The following is a 19,100-nucleotide window of genomic DNA, read 5'->3' on the forward strand; positions in this document are numbered from 1 at the left end:
TATTCATTCCCCTACTTTATGTATAATTCGCTATCCGATTGTAAATTTAGTACTTCTCTCGTATGTCATGCTTTATTATATAATTAAATACTTGCTTTTCTTTCAAGATAACATTTAAAAACTTATGCCTTGGAGTCTTGATTTGAGGGGTTTACTTGTGTAAAAGACTGCATAAAGAAAACCGGCTCGAAGTATAACAAAAGGGACCTGAGGCGAGCAAAACAGTGTGTTGTAGCACTGTTCACTCGTCTAGGCGAGTAGACTTACTCGCTGTGGCAAGTTGGGGGCGAGCAGTACCCCCTGTTCTGTTCCCTAGCTCGCCTAGCGAGCTACTTGCTCGCTGTGGCGAGCTGTGACAGTCCAGCACCTCCAAAAATGGTGTTTTTGACCCAAAATCCTCAAAAACAAAGCATCCCAAGGCATATCATGACTATAATGATCATATAGAACCTGTAAAATAGTCATAGAACAAGTATTTGCATGTATAGTGAGCATGACATGAAAAGGGGTAACTATTCTCTATGTATAAACCCTAAAAGTTTATGATTCCCTCAGAAGCTTAATCACATGATCCCATGGTAGAAAACTAACTAGGAACTCACCTTGTTAATGAGGAAAATAAGCTCAAGACTCTAGCTCTTGACAACAAAACTCTAGGAAGAATTTCTCTAGATGAGATAAGTCTATGTTGGAGAAGTTTGCTTCCAACTTTCTTACCAACACCTTGGTGAATCTCTAATCTTGCTTAATCTCTAACTTAGAGATGGATTGAGAGAAGATTGAGTGAAGAATCAAGTTTGGTGAAGAGTAGTGGTGACAATTCTAGAGAGAAGGGAGAGCAAAGAGTTTATGGAAACCCTAGAGAGAGAAGTGAGAAAAACTTATGAAGAATATTGGTCCCAATAAGCTTAACTACTAACTTAGCGTGAAAATCCAAAAATACCCCTTGCCTTAAATGCGCGCATTTTATCGTCTTCAGATATTACCTCGGTTCCTAATAAGCGGGATATTACACTAAAGTTCTAGCATGAAGAATAAAAATTATTTCATATGATCTTTGCCTAGAATTTGTCAAGATCGGGTTGAATTGACAAATATAACACATCATATTAATTCATCGGTGTAGAAGGCAAATAAATGTTGTGAATTGATAACCTGATGTGAGGGTAAATATATACAAAATCAACAGTTTACCTAATAATAAAATGATATATATAGAATTTGAAACAACAATTATTCAACCATTCAAATAGATAAATTGTTATAGAATTTGAAGACTAAAATTCTGGTTAATCAAAAAAATTAGTAAAAAAAATATTATAATTGGATAAGTAACTTTTCAAATAAGTTTACTTTAAAAGGCTAGAAAGACAAGGTGAAGTGTTTTGTATAAAAACAATAAATTAATTTGGGTTAAATATGTTTTGGTCCCTATAAATATATCAAGTTTTTCGTTTTAGTCCCTTTAAAATTTTCCTTCGAATTTTGTCCTTTTAAATTATTCAATCACCACTTTTGGTCCCTATTTTTAAGTCAACTCATGTGTAGACTTTGTATTTTATAATGAAATCGTGCATAACTGTGTAGAATATTGTAAAAATCTCTTCCCAAAAAATTAGAACTGTTTAACAAACATGAATTAAATATGAATTTTTAACCGCCAAAAATATTAAAATTTATATTTAATTCATCTCTTGTTAAATTTTTATTTTTTTTTGGAAAGATTCTTATAATATTATAAATCTTTCTGCAAAATTTTATTTATGAGTTTGCTTAAAAAGAGAGACCAAAAGTCGGTTAACTTATTTGGTAACCTAAATATGTAAACTTCTAAGATTTTAAATGTTAATTCGAGTGGTTAACAACCTTTGTTATTGATAACAACTATTATTTTTACACAAATAGCTAAGAATATTTTTAAGATTAATGAAATTATGAAACATTGTAATCACTTGTTAGTTTTCATTATCTGCAAAACCTTGTTACGTAGTCTGATAAAACTATCATTTTAATCCTTCAATGACTCAATAGGTGTTGATAACCTATTATCCTCACAATCAGCCAAATTATTTTTGCTGCCTTTTTTATTTTATATAATTGATATAATTGATTACATAATAAGTTCGTTTTATTCATCTTTTATAAATCTTGTTTGTTGATCACTATAAATAGCTACCAATTGTATTCTTATTTCACTAGAATAAACTCTTAGTTAGTCAAGGATGAAAATCGAGCCTTTTATCTCTATGGTCTTTCTTTGTGCACTAATTATAATCTCTGTTATGGAAATTGAGTCATCCAAAGATGGTAAACAATGTATTACATTATAATTGAACTTGCATTTTCTTTCTTCTTTTATTATATTTAACTTAATGAAATTTGTTTTTTGATTTGCAGCCGATGCAAAAAAAGAATTCAAAACACAAGCTGGGATAGATGCATGGAGACCTTTGGAACTATGGACAATTGCGATTCATTCCTTATGGACAAAAGAAAGGTGGAAATGGCTCGAGTGGTTTGGGCTCAGGAGGAAATTGTGGTGAAGGAATTATACAAGGTGGAGGTGAAGAAAATGAAGGTAAAGAATGTTGATAATATTTGAGAGATTTAGAAGATCGTAGAGGTGGCATTAATAGCAAAATTGAAGGTCGTGGGAGACCTCGATGAAAACTAGCAAAATTGATTATAATACCTCAATTGCCTTCACTAAATCTCCAAAAATCACTGTATTTGAGGAGTCAATGGTAATTTCATATCACTAATCATTATATCACTTCTAATAATAAATGTTTTAACCCTATAAATAAATTACTCCATCCATCTCAAAATAATTGTCTCTTTAACATTGTTTGTCTTAAAATAATTGTGATGATTAATGCCCAATCTTCTGTGGATTGCAACATGTCCCAACAAAGCTTTAAGTTAAAAGCTTCATTTAATGAAATGAGAGATCTCAATCCCAAACCACCCTCCAAGTAAGGTTTGCAGATTTTTTTTCCATTCAACTATCACAAGCTTTCTTTTTGTTGTATCACCACTCCATATAATTTTTTTTATCCATTTCTCAATGTCCTTTTAGAGGGAAACTGGCCAAGAATAGATTTACATTAAGTGAGTGAGCATACTATAGATTACAAATTTTACCAACTGCAACCTTCCAACTATAGAAAGCAAAGAAGCCTTCCATGCTGAGAGTTTTGATTTGGTTTTTTCAGCTATAGGTTGAAGATGATTTGCCTTTGGCCTCCCTTTGAAAATTGCAACTCCAAGGTATATGAATGGTAATGAACCAATTTCAAAACCTAATAGGTTTACAATATTGTTCACTCTAGCCTGAGAGATACCACCTGCAAATATGGTAGATTTTCTTGCACTGATGACCTGACCAACACTATTAGCATACCTAGTGAAGAGATTGTGTAAAGCTGCAAGACAGTCAAAATTTCCTCCACAGTAGATCATAATATCATCAGCATATAGGCAGTGTGAAGGTATTTGTATATTTCTTGCACCAGTAATCAACTTGACTTTGCCTTCCTCCACAAGCTTTGTGATTCCCCTACTCATCACTTCTTCTGCCAAACAGAAAAGAAGAGGGGACAATGGGTCACCTTGTCTAACTACCCTTTTACATTTAAAATACCCTTGTTGTTTGCTATTAATTAAGATTGAAAGAGTGGCTGAGGATAAAATGGAAGCGATCCAATTACAGAAAGTCTGATTGAAGCCAAAACAATTGAGCACCTTCAAGAGGAACTTCCAATCAAGAGTGTTAAAAGCTTTTGTGATGTCAATCTTAAGAGCTAAATTGCCACCAAAAGCTTTCTTGTCCAAAATGTTGATTGCTTCAGAAGCAAGACAAAGGCAATCCTTAATATTTCTCCCTTTAATGAAACCTTTTTGATTGCTAGAGACAATTATTGGAAGTATACTTGCCAGTCTGTCAGCAATAATCTTGGAAATAACCTTGAATTTGAAGTTGGCAATGGCAATGGGTCTGTACTGCTCCACACTATCTGCATTTGAATGTTTTGGGATGAGAATTAAACTTGTTGGATATTTGTATATTGGCTTCACTTTTGCCTAAAACAAATATTCACTTCAGATGTGGAACACAATGTTCCAACATCCAGGCTTGGTATGTACGTTCTGTGCATTGCCTATGTTTACGCACGCGTTTGCTTGATTGAAGGAATCCACGCCAGCATGAGTTGGTCAAAACCGTGTGCAGTTATGAGAAGATCAGAACGATGTGATTTCCTAAGGGAACGGTAATGACTTAGGAATATTTTTTAAGGTGATGATAATGTGACTTTTAATGTGCCTACTTTTTAGGAGTTTCCTTATCCGGCCATGTTGATTGAGTAATGAGTCACCGATGTGATCTGAAGCCTGATTGAGTTGATGACACGCTTTGCTTCAGTATATAAAGGAGGCTGCAAGACCTGAAGAATTATTCAAGACATTATTTTTAGAAATATAGTTTATCTAGGTTTTGAGTCTTTGTGAGTTCTACTCTTGTATCTGTCGATGCAAGTTTAGTTCTGTTGTATTGTGAGCCTTTCGTGTATCATCTTGATGCATGTTTAGGACTGTGCTTTGAGTTGTAAATTATTCACTCCTTTGAAGCTTTTAAGCAAGGAGGCAGGTAGATTGTGTACTACACCGAAGTTGTGAAACAAGGTGTTAGTTGTCATGTTTTGAAGGTAACTTCATCTGATTTGATTGAGTCTGTAATCTGATAATCACAGGGGCTGTGGTTGACTGTAGGGAGTGAGATGGGATCTCAGATCTAGGAGTTCCTAGGTTGAAGTCTAGACGGGTAGGTCCAAGGTCATATAGTGCAAACGTGGTTTGCTGAGAGCTATTGAATACGGACTACACTAGTGGATTTCCTTCCTGGCTTGGTAGCCCCCAGAGTAGGTGACGTTGCACCGAACTGGGTTAACAATTTCTTTGTGCCTCTTTCCTTTTTGTCTGTTATTTTGTTTTATTATGTTGGTTAGCTTAATGTTTTCAAAACATCGTATACAACATCTGTTACCGGTGTTTCGTGTTGAAACGTCTCTTAGAACATCTTAAGTCTAACGTGCCAGAATTTCAATTGGTATCAGAGCAGGAACCCTGCCTGTTTTCAGGGTGAGATCCAGAGGAAGGTATTTCTGGCAGTATGGACAAGGAATGAGGGTTTGTTAACAGACCACCTCTATTGGATGGAACTAATTATGATTATTGGAAATCACGAATGAGTGCTTTCCTTAAATCTATTGATAGCAGGACTTGGAAGGCACTGTTGAAAGGTTGGGAACATCCAGTGGCACTTGATAAAGATGGGAATAAAACTACAGTTCTAAAACCTGAAAAAGAATGGACTTCTGCTGAAGATGAGCTGGCTCTTTCAAACAATAAAGCCTTAAATGCTCTTTTTAATGGAGTGGACAAGAATATGTTTAGGCTCATCAAAAAATGTGATGTTGCCAAAGATGCTTGGGACATTCTTAAAACAGCTCATGAAGGTACTTCCAAGGTAAAGAGCTCGAGGATTCAACTCCTGACAATCAAGTTTGAAAGTCTGAGAATGCAAGATGATGAGACTATACAGGACTACTATATGAATGTTCTTAACATTGCCAATTTGTTTGATTCTCTTGGAGAAAAACTGTCAGATGAGAAATTGGTAAGAAAAATTCTCAGATCTCTGCCAAAGAGATTTGACATGAAGGTCACAGCCATTGAGGAAGTGCAAGACGTGTCCAATATGCAGGTGGATGAGCTCATAGGTTCTCTTCAAAACTTTGAACTTATTGTTGATAACAGGTCTGAGAAGAAGGGAAAAGGCATTGCTTTTACAGCAAACACAGCTGATGATGAAGGACTCGAAGAGAGCATGGAGGATGAGAATATGACAGAAAACTTGGTGATACTGGGAAGACAGTTTAACAAGATTCTCAAACATGTAAACAGCAGACCTAGAGGTATTGGTCAAAACATCAGATTCAACATTGACAAACAACAAGGCAATGCTAGGAGTGAAAGACCTGATGAAAAGAACAACCATTACAAAGATGTCCAATGTCATGAATGTGAAGGGTATGGACACATCAGAACTGAATGTGCCACCTTTCTCAACAAACAAAAGAAAGGGATGATTGTCTCTTGGCCTGATGATGAGGAAGCTGATGTAAATGGAGATAGTGAATCTGCTAAACATGTTGCTGCTATGACTAGAAGAATTGTTCTTGAGTCTGAATCTAGTGATGGAGAGCTGTTCCATGAGAAGTTAACCATTCCTTACAACAGTCAGGATATCAACAATACTGACACTTCCAAGCAATTGAAGGAGCAGAGAGAGACCATCAATCACCTTCAGGAGGAAAGGGTTGGTCATCTTACAAAAATTTCTGAGCTGAACAATGAGGTAATGTTACTAAACTCACAACTCGATCAGATCCCAAAACAAGTAAGAATGATGACCACTGGGACTGATGTTCAGGACACGATTTTAGAAGGTCAAACAACAGGAAAACCAAATGGTTTAGGCTTTTGTCATGAACATTTAAAACAAGAACATCAAGACAGTAGTTATGCTCAGGTTGTAGAGTACTACCATAAAGACAAAAAGAGAAAACTTGTTAGGAAAATAAAGTTTGTAGCTTCAGCTAGAACCAGTGACACTACTGTGAAAGAACAAATGTTGCAACATTCTATTAAACCATCAAGTTCTGAGAAGGTATCTGCCTCTTGGAAATGTCACTATTGTAACAAAAAGGGCCACATAGAACCTTTTTGCTACAAGTTGTATGGGTATCCTAGGATAAATCACCCTAAGTTACATGAACCAGTTGACATTAGGGTCAAGAAGGTGTGGAGACCAAAGAGTGTAGGTTTAATAGCTCATACATCCATAAGAGTATCTTCCAGTGAAGACTGGTACTTTGATAGTGGGTGCTCTAGACACATGACATGGGAGGATAGATTTCTTGATAATATCAGACCTTATACTACCAGTTATGTTACTTTTGGTGATGGGGCTAAAGGAAAGATAGTTGGTATTGGCAATCTTGTTAGTGAAGGATTACCAAGACTTGATGATGTCCTTTTGGTAAAAGGGCTAACATCAAATTTAATCAGTATAAGTCAGTTGTGTGATAAAGGATTAAGTGTAAACTTCAGCAAATCCGAGTGTCTGGTCACAGATAAGAAAGGTAAAGTAAGTATGAAGGGGATTAGATCAAAGGACAACTGTTACATGTGGCGTTCCCAAGAAAAGGCCTTGTCGTCTTCGTGTTTGTTGAGTAAGGTAGAAGAAGTAAAGTTGTGGCATCAAACACTAGGTCACCTGAATATGCAAGGAATAAAGAAAGATATTTCTCTGGAAGCAATCAAAGATATACCCAAACTAGAGATCACTGAAAGGAATATTTGTGGAGAATGTCAGGTTGGTAAACAGACTCGAATGCCCCACTCTAGGTTGGAACATCAGGGAACCTCTAAAGCACTTGAACTTCTTCATATTGACTTGATGGGACCCATGCAAGTGGCCAACATTGGAAAAAAGTATGTTGTGGTTGATGTTGATGAACTTGATCTGGATGATGTCCCTCTAGCTAGTGTGGCCAAAAGGTTGAGAAGTAACAAAGGAAAAGTTGTTCTTTCTGCAAGCAAAACCCTTAAGAAGACAACTGCTGCTGTGATTGAAACCCCCAAAAGCAGGACAAAGTCTTCTGGTGTTGGCTCTAAGAAAAGTTGGAGTAAAGTGATGGTGAAAACTGTTGCTGGTAATTCAAGGAAGAGGAAGGTTCTCTCTTCAAGTGAGTCTGAGTACGATGTTGAGGAGGATGTTCTAAACATCACCCCCTCTGATGTTAAGAAATCTGTTGGGAAAAAGAGTGTTCAGATTGTGGAAAATGTGCCCATTGACAAAGACTCTTTTCACCTTCCTGAGTTTGCTCAAAGGTGGAAATACATTTACCATAGGAGGCTGGCTGTGGAGAGAGAGCTGGGTGAGGAGGCCTTGAAAATCAAAGTTGTGATGAAGCTTATCAAAGAAGTTGGTCTCATGAAGACTGTATACAATCTTGGTAATTGCTATGAGAAGCTGGTGAAAGAGTTTTTAGTTAATATTCCAGATGACTGTGATAATCCTCTCAGTAAAGAATTTTAGAAAGTGTTTATCAGGGGTGAGTGTGTTAACTTCTCTCCCAACATTATCAACAAGTTTTTAGGAGTGAATGAAGAAGGTGCTGGTGAACTGGAAGTCACTGACAACCAAGTATGCAAGGAGATTACTGCCAATCAGGTGAAATCTTGGCCCAAGAAAGGGAAGATATCTTCTGGTTTGGCCAAATTTATCTATGCCATTGGAACTAAAACCAAGATGGGCTACGGTAGGTACATTTTTGTTCAAAATGTGAGGCATGCCAAAACTGATGCCCTCAAATTCCCCATAGATTTTCCTACCCTGCTGTGCAGCATTATGCTAGACCAACATCCTGACCTTGTCACCACAGCTGATCTTCCTAAGAAGAGGGAATCTCCTCTCACTATTCATCAAAAGTTGTTTAGAGACAATCATGTTCCTAACATTGCTAGAACATCCAAATCTGTACCCTCTGCTAAGCTGATGACTAAACAGGATATTGTGGATGCTCTCAAGGGCACCTGTGTCATACTGGAAGAGAGGAAGGCTAAGTTTGAACTCATAATCCATGCTCTGGAAGGAAAGGATGCTGATGCAGAAGATGAGGTAGCTGATAGTGAAAAAGAAGTTGAAGATGAGGACGAGTCTGGAAAAGAGGGTGAAGAAGCTGGTAATGATGATGAGGAGATGAGTAAAGAAGGTGAAGATGAAGAATCCAGTAGCAGCTCAGAGGGAGCAGAATGAATTTTCTATTCTTCAGTATTTCCTTATTGTTTTGTGAAGATGAAACTGCACTTTATGTTTCTTGGTACTCCTGATTTGAACATCTCATGTTTTGAAGATCTGTTTCTCTGTTAATACTTCTTTGTGGTTTTAAATTGTTTGGCATATTTTATGGCTAAAAAGGGGGAGTAAATATCTATGCGATATGTCGTGATTGTTATGTTGATTGAAGAACTCCTGAGGTGTGTGTTCATATGTTGCCAATATCAGTTTGTATGCATGTGTCTGCTAGCTGTTCATGTGCTTATTGATGTTGAGACATCAGTGTTCTGGTATTCTGGTATCTGCTCTAGGTGTGTGCATGTATGAGGAATTCTGTTTATGTATGCGTGTTCTCTTGTTGCACTAAAAGTTTGAAGTTTGGCAACAATATTTTACCTAGCATGCATATATTCAGGGGGAGTGTTAGAATTACTGTTTGTGCTCCTTAAGGGGGAGTAAATTTCTGTGTCCCTGAATGTTCCTATGGATGTTGGAACATCCTGCCTGTTTGAGCTACTGAACATTATCTGGGAATTTATATTTCCTATATTTTTCTGAGTAGCGTGTTGTGACAGTTGACTGTCTAGGATGTTACAGGAATTTATTTTTCCTTGCATGTCCTCTGCTGCAAGACTCTGATTCTCTATGGTGATACCTACTAGCTCTCTTGTCTGCATATTTCCATGTGTTAATTGTTTTGTGAAAATATTGGAAGCAGAATCAGAGACCTGTAATATACTTCTTCTATGTCCTGAAGATTATGTGTGATGACTGAAGAACTGTATTTTGGTATCTATTGGAAATCTGAGAATGTGAACCTTTCTTCAAGGTAGATTTTTGTTATGAAGATTGAAGGAAAGGTTGTGTGTGCTATCTCTCTAATTTAACTGGTTTGGGCTTAATTTGTTTTAGCAAAAAATTTGCCAAAGGGTGAGATTGTTGGATATTTGTATGTTGGCTTCACTTTTGCCTAAAACAAATATTCACTTCAGATGTGGAACACAATGTTCCAACATCCAGGCTTGGTATGTACGTTATGTGCCTTGCCTATGTTTACGCACGCGTTTGCTTGATTGAAGGAATCCACGCCAGCATGAGTTGGTCAAAACCGTGTGCAGTTATGAGAAGATCAGAACGATGTGATTTCCTAAGGGAATGGTAATGACTTAGGAAAGTTTTTAAGGTGATGATAATGTGACTTTTAATGTGCCTACTTTTTAGGAGTTTCCTAATCCGGCCATGTTGATTGAGTAATGAGTCACCGGTGTGATCTGAAGCCTGATTGAGTTGATGACGCGCTTTGCTTCAGTATATAAAGGAGGCTGCAAGACCTGAAGAATTATTCAAGACATTATTTTCAGAAATATAGTTTATCTAGGTTTTGAGTCTTTGTGAGTTCTACTCTTGTATCTGTCGATGCAAGTTTAGTTCTGTTGTATTGTGAGCCTTTCGTGTATCATCTTGATGCATGTTTAAGACTGTGCTTTGAGTTGTAACTTGTTCACTCCTCTGAAGCTTTTAAGCAAGGAGGTAGGTAGATTGTGTACTACACCGAAGTTGTGAAACAAGGTGTTAGTTGTCAAGTTTTGAAGGTAACTTCATCTGATTTGATTGAGTCTGTAATCTGATAATCACAGGGTCTGTGGTTGACTGTAGGGAGTGAGATGGGATCTCAGATCTAGGAGTTCCTAGGTTAAAGTCTAGATGGGTAGGTCCTAGGTCATATAGTGCAAACGTGGTTTGCTGAGAGCTATTGAATACGGGTTACACTAGTGGATTTCCTTCCTGGCTTGGTAGCCCCCAGAGTAGGTGATGTTGCACCGAACCGGGTTAACAATTTCTCTGTGCCTCTTTTCTTTTTGTCTGTTATTTTGTTTTATTATGTTGGTTAGCTTAATGTTCTAAACATCGTATACAACATTTGTTCCCTGTGTTTCGTGTTGAAACATTTCTTAGAACATCTTAAGTCTAACGTGCCAGAATTTCAAAACTGTTAGCATTCTAATTCGGAAGTATCCACCCTGAAACAAAAAACTGCATGACTGCATCAATGAGCTCCTTATGGATGATTTCCCAATAAGTTTGAAAGAAGAATTCCCCAAACCCATCAGGGCTAGGGGACCCATCTTTATTCAAATTAAAAACTGCTGCTTTGATTTCATCATGTGTAGGTAGCATAGTGAGCATCTGGTTGGTGTTGTCTTCAACAAGTTTGGGAATAACTTCTTCTGCAAGCAAGTTGTCCTGCAATAAAGGGGTAGTACAAAATAAATTCTTATAATAATTGACAACATGATCAGAAATTTGTTGTTGTTCAGTAAGAATATTCTCTCTCACTCTCATACTAGAAATTAGTTTAGTTTTGTTTTTGATTTTAGAGAGTCTATGAAAATAAGCAGTGTTTCTATCTCCATTCAAGTGCCAATTTGTTATTGTTTTCTCTTGCCAGAAGCACTCTTCTCTAGCTAGGGCTTGGTTCAGGTCAGATTGAGCTTGTTTCTCTAGGTTTAAAAGGTTATCAGAAGGTCCATCATTGTTGATTTGGTGTTAGAGAAGGGATAGTTTAGATTCAGCATTCTTGACATAATCATGGACATTACCAAAAGTATCCTTGTTCCAGACTTTGAGTTTATCTTTAAGAGTTTTCAGCTTTCTTATTAATATGTACATGGGGCATCCAATGACTAGAGTTTGCCATGAAGATGTAATAAATTCTTTACAATCATCATGAAGTGCCCACATCTTGAAAAACTTCAAACTGGATGCAAAAGTGTTGTCAGTAGTGTCAAAAGTTAAAAGCAATGGGTAGTGATCTGAAGAGGTTTTGATTAAGGTGGAACATGAAGTAGATTGGCAGATTCAAGCCAAGCTTGATTACAAACTGATCTGTCCAGTCTCATTTGAGTGTGAGCTCTACCTCTTCTACCATTGCTCCAAGTGTAATAGGCTCCTCTGGTTGGAAGGTGAATGAGGTCAAATGTGTTAGTCCAGTAAACAAAATCTTGCATAGGTGGCCTGGCAAGAGTAAAGTGACCCTGGTGTTCATGTGCTCCCAGAACAGTATTGAAGTCACCAATAAAGTTCCAAGGAAGATTATGTTGTGTTTGAAGGTTTTTTAAGGTTTCCCATAACTGTTTCCTTTTAGTATTGGAGGTTGAGGCATACACTGCAGTGACAACAAATAATTTCCCATTCTCAAATAAAGAAAAAGAAACACTTTGGTCATTCAGGTTCAGGACATCAAGGTTAAGGTTGGTATCACAGAAACACCATAGATTAGGTAAGAGGTTATTTCTGGTGTTTAAGGCAAAAGGTTTGAGGTTTAGTCTAGAGAACCAGTTTCTAGGGACATCATCAATTAGGGGTGGCAAAACGGGTCTGACCCGCCGGGCCGGCCCGTTTAGGTTGCTATTTTTGGCGGGCTGAGTCGAAGTTTTGAACTCGCTTTCTATAGTTGGCTCGGCTCGGCTCGTCTCGTTAAAATACGGGGCGGGGCGGGCCGGCCCGCTTAACTTGTTGGAAACGGGCACGGGCACGGGGCATGGTGGGGCGGCCCGCTTAACTCATGTTTCAATTTGTTATTTTGAGTCTTATTTCTTATTTTTGGATTTATTTTGATTGTTAGATATATTTTGAGACTTATTTTATGCTTTTGGATTTATCTTGGTTGTTGAGTTTATTTATTTTGAGACTTATTTTATAATTTGGTTGTTGGATTTATTTTATGATTTGTTTTATGTTTCGCATTTGCCTTATTTTGCTATTAGTTATAATGTTGAATTCGACAATTTGATAATTATCTTGTTTTTCACAAATTTACTTGCTACCTATTCTTTTATATTTTTTTACGATAAAAGCAACATAGTTTTTTTTTGTAACAATTAAGTTGTAAAAAAAAATTGCTTGGAGGGCCGGCACGCCAACTCACAAGCCCGCCACTAAACGGGGCGGGGTGAGATTTTGGACTCGGTCACAAAATTTGACTCGACTCGTCTCGTCTCATTTTTAGCGGGCTTAGCGGGGCGGGCCTATATGGGGCGGGCCGGCCCGCTTTGCGATCCCTATCATCAATATTCATCATAGGTTCATAGATAAAGACAAAACTAGGTTTGTTATTAACAATGAGATTTTTCAGGGCCAATCTTGAAGGGGCATTGGCAAATCCCTTTATATTCCAATATAGAAATTTCAGTTGAAAGGTTTAGGGTTGTAAACCTTTAATCTGGTTCGGTAGTTTAATTTAGAGGTGTTGGCTTTGTTTTGTGTTTTCTTTCTGTGGGTGACAAGCTTGAATGGTGGGTTTTCTAGGTTGGGTTCAGTTACTTCATGTTCCATACCTTTCAGCAATAGGGCTTCTGCTTCTGCATCCTCATCAATGTTGGCCCAAGATGCCTTTAGAAACTCAACATTTTTCAAATTTCTAACCTCAGAGGTCTCTTGCTGCTCCTCAAGGTTCTCATCAGCTGTTTTATTGTCCATTTGAGTAGCATCCACAAACTCTGGTAATCTTGCTGAGCTTGTAATTCCACCTCATCATTCACATCAAGAGCATCAAATCTATTCTGGTGTACCACAGGTTGGTCATTTTGATCCAGTTGTTTCTAGATATTGTCAGCTGTATTTTCATTTGTTTCTTCTCTTATCAATGCTTCATTGACTTCCCTTTCTAACTCAGCATCAGGGCTAAGCTCTTTCTGCTCATCATCAACATTTCTCTGCACATAAACCTGATCAGGTTTTGTTTGTTGTCTGTTTCTTCCTGGAACCTCATGTTGCTGAACAACATCATCATTATGAATTAGTTTCTTGCAAATTTCCATGTAGTGTCCAATGGCTTTGCAGTTTGACCAATAATCAGGTATATTTTCATAATCAACATCGATGAAAAATGCAAAGCCCTTTCTTTCAACCAGCAATTTGTATCTAATGATTTGTGAAATATCCATATCAACCAAAACCCTAGCATATTGTGCAAAAGTTCTTTCTATTCTAGGTTTAGCAGTATTAACATCAGTACAAATTGGTGAACCTAGACTACCAGCTATGGTAAACAGAATATTTTTACTCCAATATTCTTGTGATAAACCATAGAGCCTAACCCATACCTGAGCATTTGAATTTATCTGCGTTTTAGGGCTAAAATCTTTAGACCAGGCAAACAGTTTCAGCAAGCCTGGATTCAAACTCCAATAATTCACGGATCTGACCCTGTTCACGTCCTCTAGAAGAGAGAAAACAAACTCATAATATCCTCTTCCAAGTGAGGAGACAACCCACTTGGATAGATCCTCCTAGTACGTAGCAAGCTTACTCTTCAAGGCAACGATCGTCAAAGGGGTTGCACCCTTTGGCCAAATGAACCTTCCGTGTAAATTCAGTTTGCATGCCTCAACGTTGGCCGTATAATCATTCTCTGGTATCATAATACAAAGATCATCCCCTTTAACACAAGGTTGTGGCAGCTGGGAGGTTGGGATTTCACATACGTTGGAAAGGACCTGTGCGAAGTTTTTGTGGGCTTTTTGTTGTGATTTGGCAGTGATGGTTGGTGTTTCCTCAAGATCAAGGCATTTCCATGGGATTTGAAAGGATGACACCTTGAAACAACAATTATTCAACCATTCAAATAGATAATTTGTTATAGAATTTGAAGACTAAAATTCTGGTTAATCTAAAAATTTAGTAAAAAATGTATTATAATTTGTTAAGTAAATTCAAATAGGTTTACTTTAAAAGTCTAGAAAGACATGGTGAATTTGTTTTGTATAAAACAATAAATTAATTTGAATTAAATATGTTTTGGTCCCTATATATCAAGTTTTTCCCTCTAAAATTTTTCTGAGTTTTGTCCCAATAAATTATTCAATCACCACTTTAGGTCCCTATTTTTAAGTCAACTCATGTAAAGCCTTTGTATTTTTTAATGAAATTGTAAATAAATGTGTAGAATATTGTAAAAACCTCTCCCAAAAATATTAGAATTGTTTAACAATACATGAATTAAATTTAAATTTTTGGAAAGAATTTTATAATATTATAAACTTTTCTGCAAAATTTTATTCAAAAACATGAATTTTATATGAGTTTAAGAGAAACCAAAACTAAGTTAACTTATTTGGCAACCAAAATTTGTAAACTTCTAAGATTTTAAATGTTAATTCAAGTGGTTGATAGCCTTGGTTATTGATGACGACTATTTATTTTTTTTATGGGATTGATGACGACTATTATGTTTACACAAATAGCTAAGAATATTTTTAAGATTAATGAAATTTTCAAACATTGTAATCACTTGTTAGTTCCCATTGTATGCAAACCTTGTTACGTAGTCTGATAAAATTATCCTTTTAAACTTTCAATGCCTCAATAGGTGTTGCTAACCTATTATCCTCACAATCAGACACATTATTTTTGATACTTTTTTTATTTTATATAATAGATTTCATAATCAAGCTCGCTTTATTCATCTTTCATACATCTTCTTTGTTGATCACTATAAAAAGCTCCTAATTGAATTCATATTTCCCTAGAATAAATTCTAAGTTGGTCAAGGATGAAAATCGAGTCTTTTGTCTCTATGGTCTTTCTTTGTGCACTAATTATAATCTCTGTTGTCGAAATTGAGTCAATAAAAGATGGAAAATAATGTATTATAGTATAACTGAACTTGCAATTTCTTTCTTCTTGTATTATATTTAATTTAATAAAATTTGTTTTTTGATTTGCAGTCGATGCAAAAGAAGAATTCAAAACACAAGTTGGGATAGATGTATGGAGACCCTGGACCTATAAACATAAACCATGGCTTCCTAAAGGACAAAAGAACGGTGGAAGTGGCTCGGGTGGTTCTGGCTCACGAGGAAACGTGGTGAAGGAGATACACAAGTCAGAGGTGAAGAAAATGAAGGTAAAGATAATATTGAGAGATTTAGGAGATTGTAGATGTGGCATTGATAGCAAAATTAGAGGTCGTGGGAGACCTCCATGAAAATTGTGTCAGCTTTCGCCCAATCAATTGTAATAAAATATTATAAAGTGAAACTAACTTTATTTCCGAGCATGTCAAAATAATTTTTCTCTGATATTATTGTTGGTGTCAAATATAAGCAAAAGTCGAACAAAAAAATTGATGCATTTGGTCCTAATTTTGGACCAAATACATATTTGTTTGACCAACTTTTTCTTACATTTAAGTATATTGGACCTAAAATTATTCTTTGTTTTCATTTTTTTAGCCCCGCCTTTATTTGTTTGTCAATTCTTGGATTCAACCAGATGAATGATGACTTAAAAATATCGCTAGTTCGATCTCTGATCTAGTTTTCAAAATATTGTTAATATGTGCTTGATATAATCAATCAAAAACATATGTATTTTACATTCTTAAACAAGAAACAACTTTAGGACCTCAAATAACATTAGTAAGAAATGTAACAACCAACAAAGCTACTGTTCTTGACTGCCGAAAAAGATGTCTTTGATGATTTAGTGCCAAACATGAGCTTAACAGTAGGTCCAAACATACCTTTGGTGCAATAAACCAATGTCAAAAAAAGTCCCAACTATGGTTCATTCTCGCAAAATCCGAAACACTATTTACACCCTTAGTCAGTACCAAAATAAGCACCCAAACGAACATGAGCTTGGGATTCCCACATGCTGTAACACCTTATGTTATCCATAATCAACCAACACTCGACGATTACAAGAGCTCTCCATTTATAACTGTCACCAAATGATTACCTCGCCTTAACTCTCAATAGATTCAACATCCTAGCATATAAAAGAGGACTCTCAATATTGTCCTCCAAGGTATGATTCAATGTACTCTTGATCTGGTGTAATTGGATCGTAATTTATTAAATCAACGTAATCATATGGGAGGTTCTCCTACGCGATGAAGCTATAATATTTTACAACAAAGGTAGTTTAACGACGAAGGTACAATGATATTACAAAGTGAAAATCTAGAGTGAACTTTGTAGAAGAGTTAGTGACAGTGGTGAAAAAAGAGTATGTCTTTGGGACGGCACGCAACTTCCTTTCTATAGGGGTGCTCGATCATAAACTTTTTTGGGAAACTTGGCGAGGAATATGGTAGTTCGTTAGAGATCATAGCAATAATTTTTGTGCAGAAAATTGCATGGTAAATCCTATGTGTTTCCAATTTTGGGTGGATTTGTGTAATTTGGTCTCTATGCATTTGGATGCAGAAAATTGAATGGAAAATCCTCAGTGTTTCCAATTTTGGGTGGATTTGTGTAATTTGGTCTCTATGCATTTGGAATAGTTGTACCTAAGCTCTTTCTATCTCTATTATGTAAGGAGGTTCAGGAATAAGACATAGATAAAGTTGGCCCAAGGTCGGTGATGAACGTGCGGCGGATGTCGTTCACTTTTGCGTCCCTAGATGTAGTTTCCTTTGAGTGGGGGAACTTGGAATTAAATGCTTTGCAGAATTGTAACAACGCTTCTTTACGTTGATTGATGGCGTGTACACATATGTAGGGTGAAGGTGACGCACTTATGTCACTCAAAATCAGTTACTTTTTCAAGAGTCAATCTGGAGAGTTAGGTCGTTCTTCTCGTATGATGATTATTTTTTACCCTTGATTTTCCTTCAAATGGTTTTATAAAGCAGTAATTTTTTTTCGCTTTGGAGAATTAGCTGAGACACCCATCATTCCCTTTTTCCTTCGAGGGTTTTACTTGTTTTGCGATTTCTTGCCATTGTTATCGTGATCTTAGAGACGATACCTATCAGTCATAGTTTTCTTTCAATATGGTGTTCGTACTCTGATGTTTGACAGAAACATGACTATTTCTTCCTGATTAACAAGTAATAAAGTGTAAGTAGAGGATAAGAGATAGCAATTTGTATCTATTTGCAACAAAGTAAGTTACTTGTTTTGGTTGCAGAAATGTAAACAACGGTTAGGATTATTTGAATTCTCCTATTTATTTGTTGGAATAAAAAAACATTCATGTCGCGTTTAGTTATCTTAAGTAGACTATCCAAGTCATGAGTCCGTTAGGATGTCGTAACCTAATCGATTCGTCAAGTTGCACCTGTGCACATACTCTCTAAGTTAGTTTTGGTATCTCCCTCTAATGTTGAATTGCACATACTGGTCACACGGTGATCCTTACGCGTGGGGTCTTACTCCCTCAAAGGTAATTGAAACATAGACTTAAATTGACATTCCTAAATTTCCAAAGGTATGATGGCCAGTGTTCCTAATGGGTTTACCCATCTATGAATCTTAGGAGGTTCATAGAACACTCTCCCTCTCAGTAGTTTCATAGCCGTATCAGCGTCTACTAGGCTTGGTTTAAATCATGAAATAACTTGTTACCTTAATTAATAACTACTTACATCCTAGCAGATTTTACTCAATATTAGTAATATCACCTCTTAATTACTTACTACTAGGGTCAACTTGCTTTCGATATCTTTCGTCTAGTTACTAACTAATTACTTCATAGGTGGACATATAAATATCAATATTAGGTCATGTCACTACCTAAGTGCCTTAAACTAGGGTTGTGCTCCAGAGAAGATAAATCTAACACAATAAAACAAAATAGCAAACAGAAAATAACTAAATAAACGACATTAAATTAAATAATTATCCAACAAAATAAATATAGGTTCATCTTAAAACCCTAGCCTTAAAATATTTAGTTATTCATGGTAACTAAACAACTAATTACAAAATAAATAAAACTTACCCTTAAAACTTGAAAAGGAGAGAGAAACTCCTCCTGAAAACTCCTAAAATCCACCTTCCTCTTTTACTGCTTCGGTTCTGAATGAGAAATTATGAATGAAGAAGACGGTATTTATAGGAAAATTTTCCACCTGAACTTGGGCTAAAACGTGGGCATAAAGGATAAAAACGTCACAAAATTATGACTTTTTCGCAAGTCACCATGCTCGGGGAAGACAAGCCATCCTCGGGGCGCATGTTCCTTGAACCAACCTTTTTCTGTTGCGATTACGACTAGGTGGACGACGAGATTATGGAAACAAAGTCCTTTTTAGTTCACCTTTGAAGTTGGAACTAGCGTGTCATGATGTTCGTTAATCCCGGATTATTGGGAGGTCAATATCCCCGGAGGCGATAATATGATTTGTAGCCTTTATGAGGTGTACGGGTTGCTTATGTATGATGTCTTATTTTGGGATTTTCGC

The 19,100-nt window shown here is 36.4% G+C and overlaps 1 protein-coding gene and 1 pseudogene across 2 annotated transcripts; both read left to right on the forward strand.

Moving 5' to 3' along the window:
- The first annotated feature begins 1,722 nt into the window (after positions 1–1,722).
- Positions 1,723–15,989, forward strand: LOC146946259 (uncharacterized). 2 transcript variants are annotated; one of them, XM_085744405.1, is made up of 3 exons: positions 1,723–2,316; positions 2,398–2,578; positions 15,634–15,989. In XM_085744405.1, the coding sequence occupies exons 2-3, from the start codon at positions 2,437–2,439 to the stop codon at positions 15,891–15,893; spliced, it is 402 nt and encodes a 133-aa protein (XP_085600531.1). In that variant the 5' UTR covers positions 1,723–2,316; positions 2,398–2,436; the 3' UTR covers positions 15,894–15,989. The 2 variants fall into 2 exon arrangements, with proteins under 2 accessions (XP_085600531.1, XP_085600530.1); XM_085744404.1 differs by having other exon boundaries at positions 1,815–2,307.
- LOC146946260 (uncharacterized) lies at positions 5,171–8,340 on the forward strand (annotated as a pseudogene).
- Positions 15,990–19,100: the final 3,111 nt, after the last annotated feature.

The sequence above is a fragment of the Medicago sativa genome, chromosome 2, assembly GCF_051527215.1.
Source record: "Medicago sativa cultivar Bolivia chromosome 2, Bolivia_mono, whole genome shotgun sequence".
NCBI classification, from domain to species: Eukaryota; Viridiplantae; Streptophyta; class Magnoliopsida; order Fabales; family Fabaceae; genus Medicago; species Medicago sativa.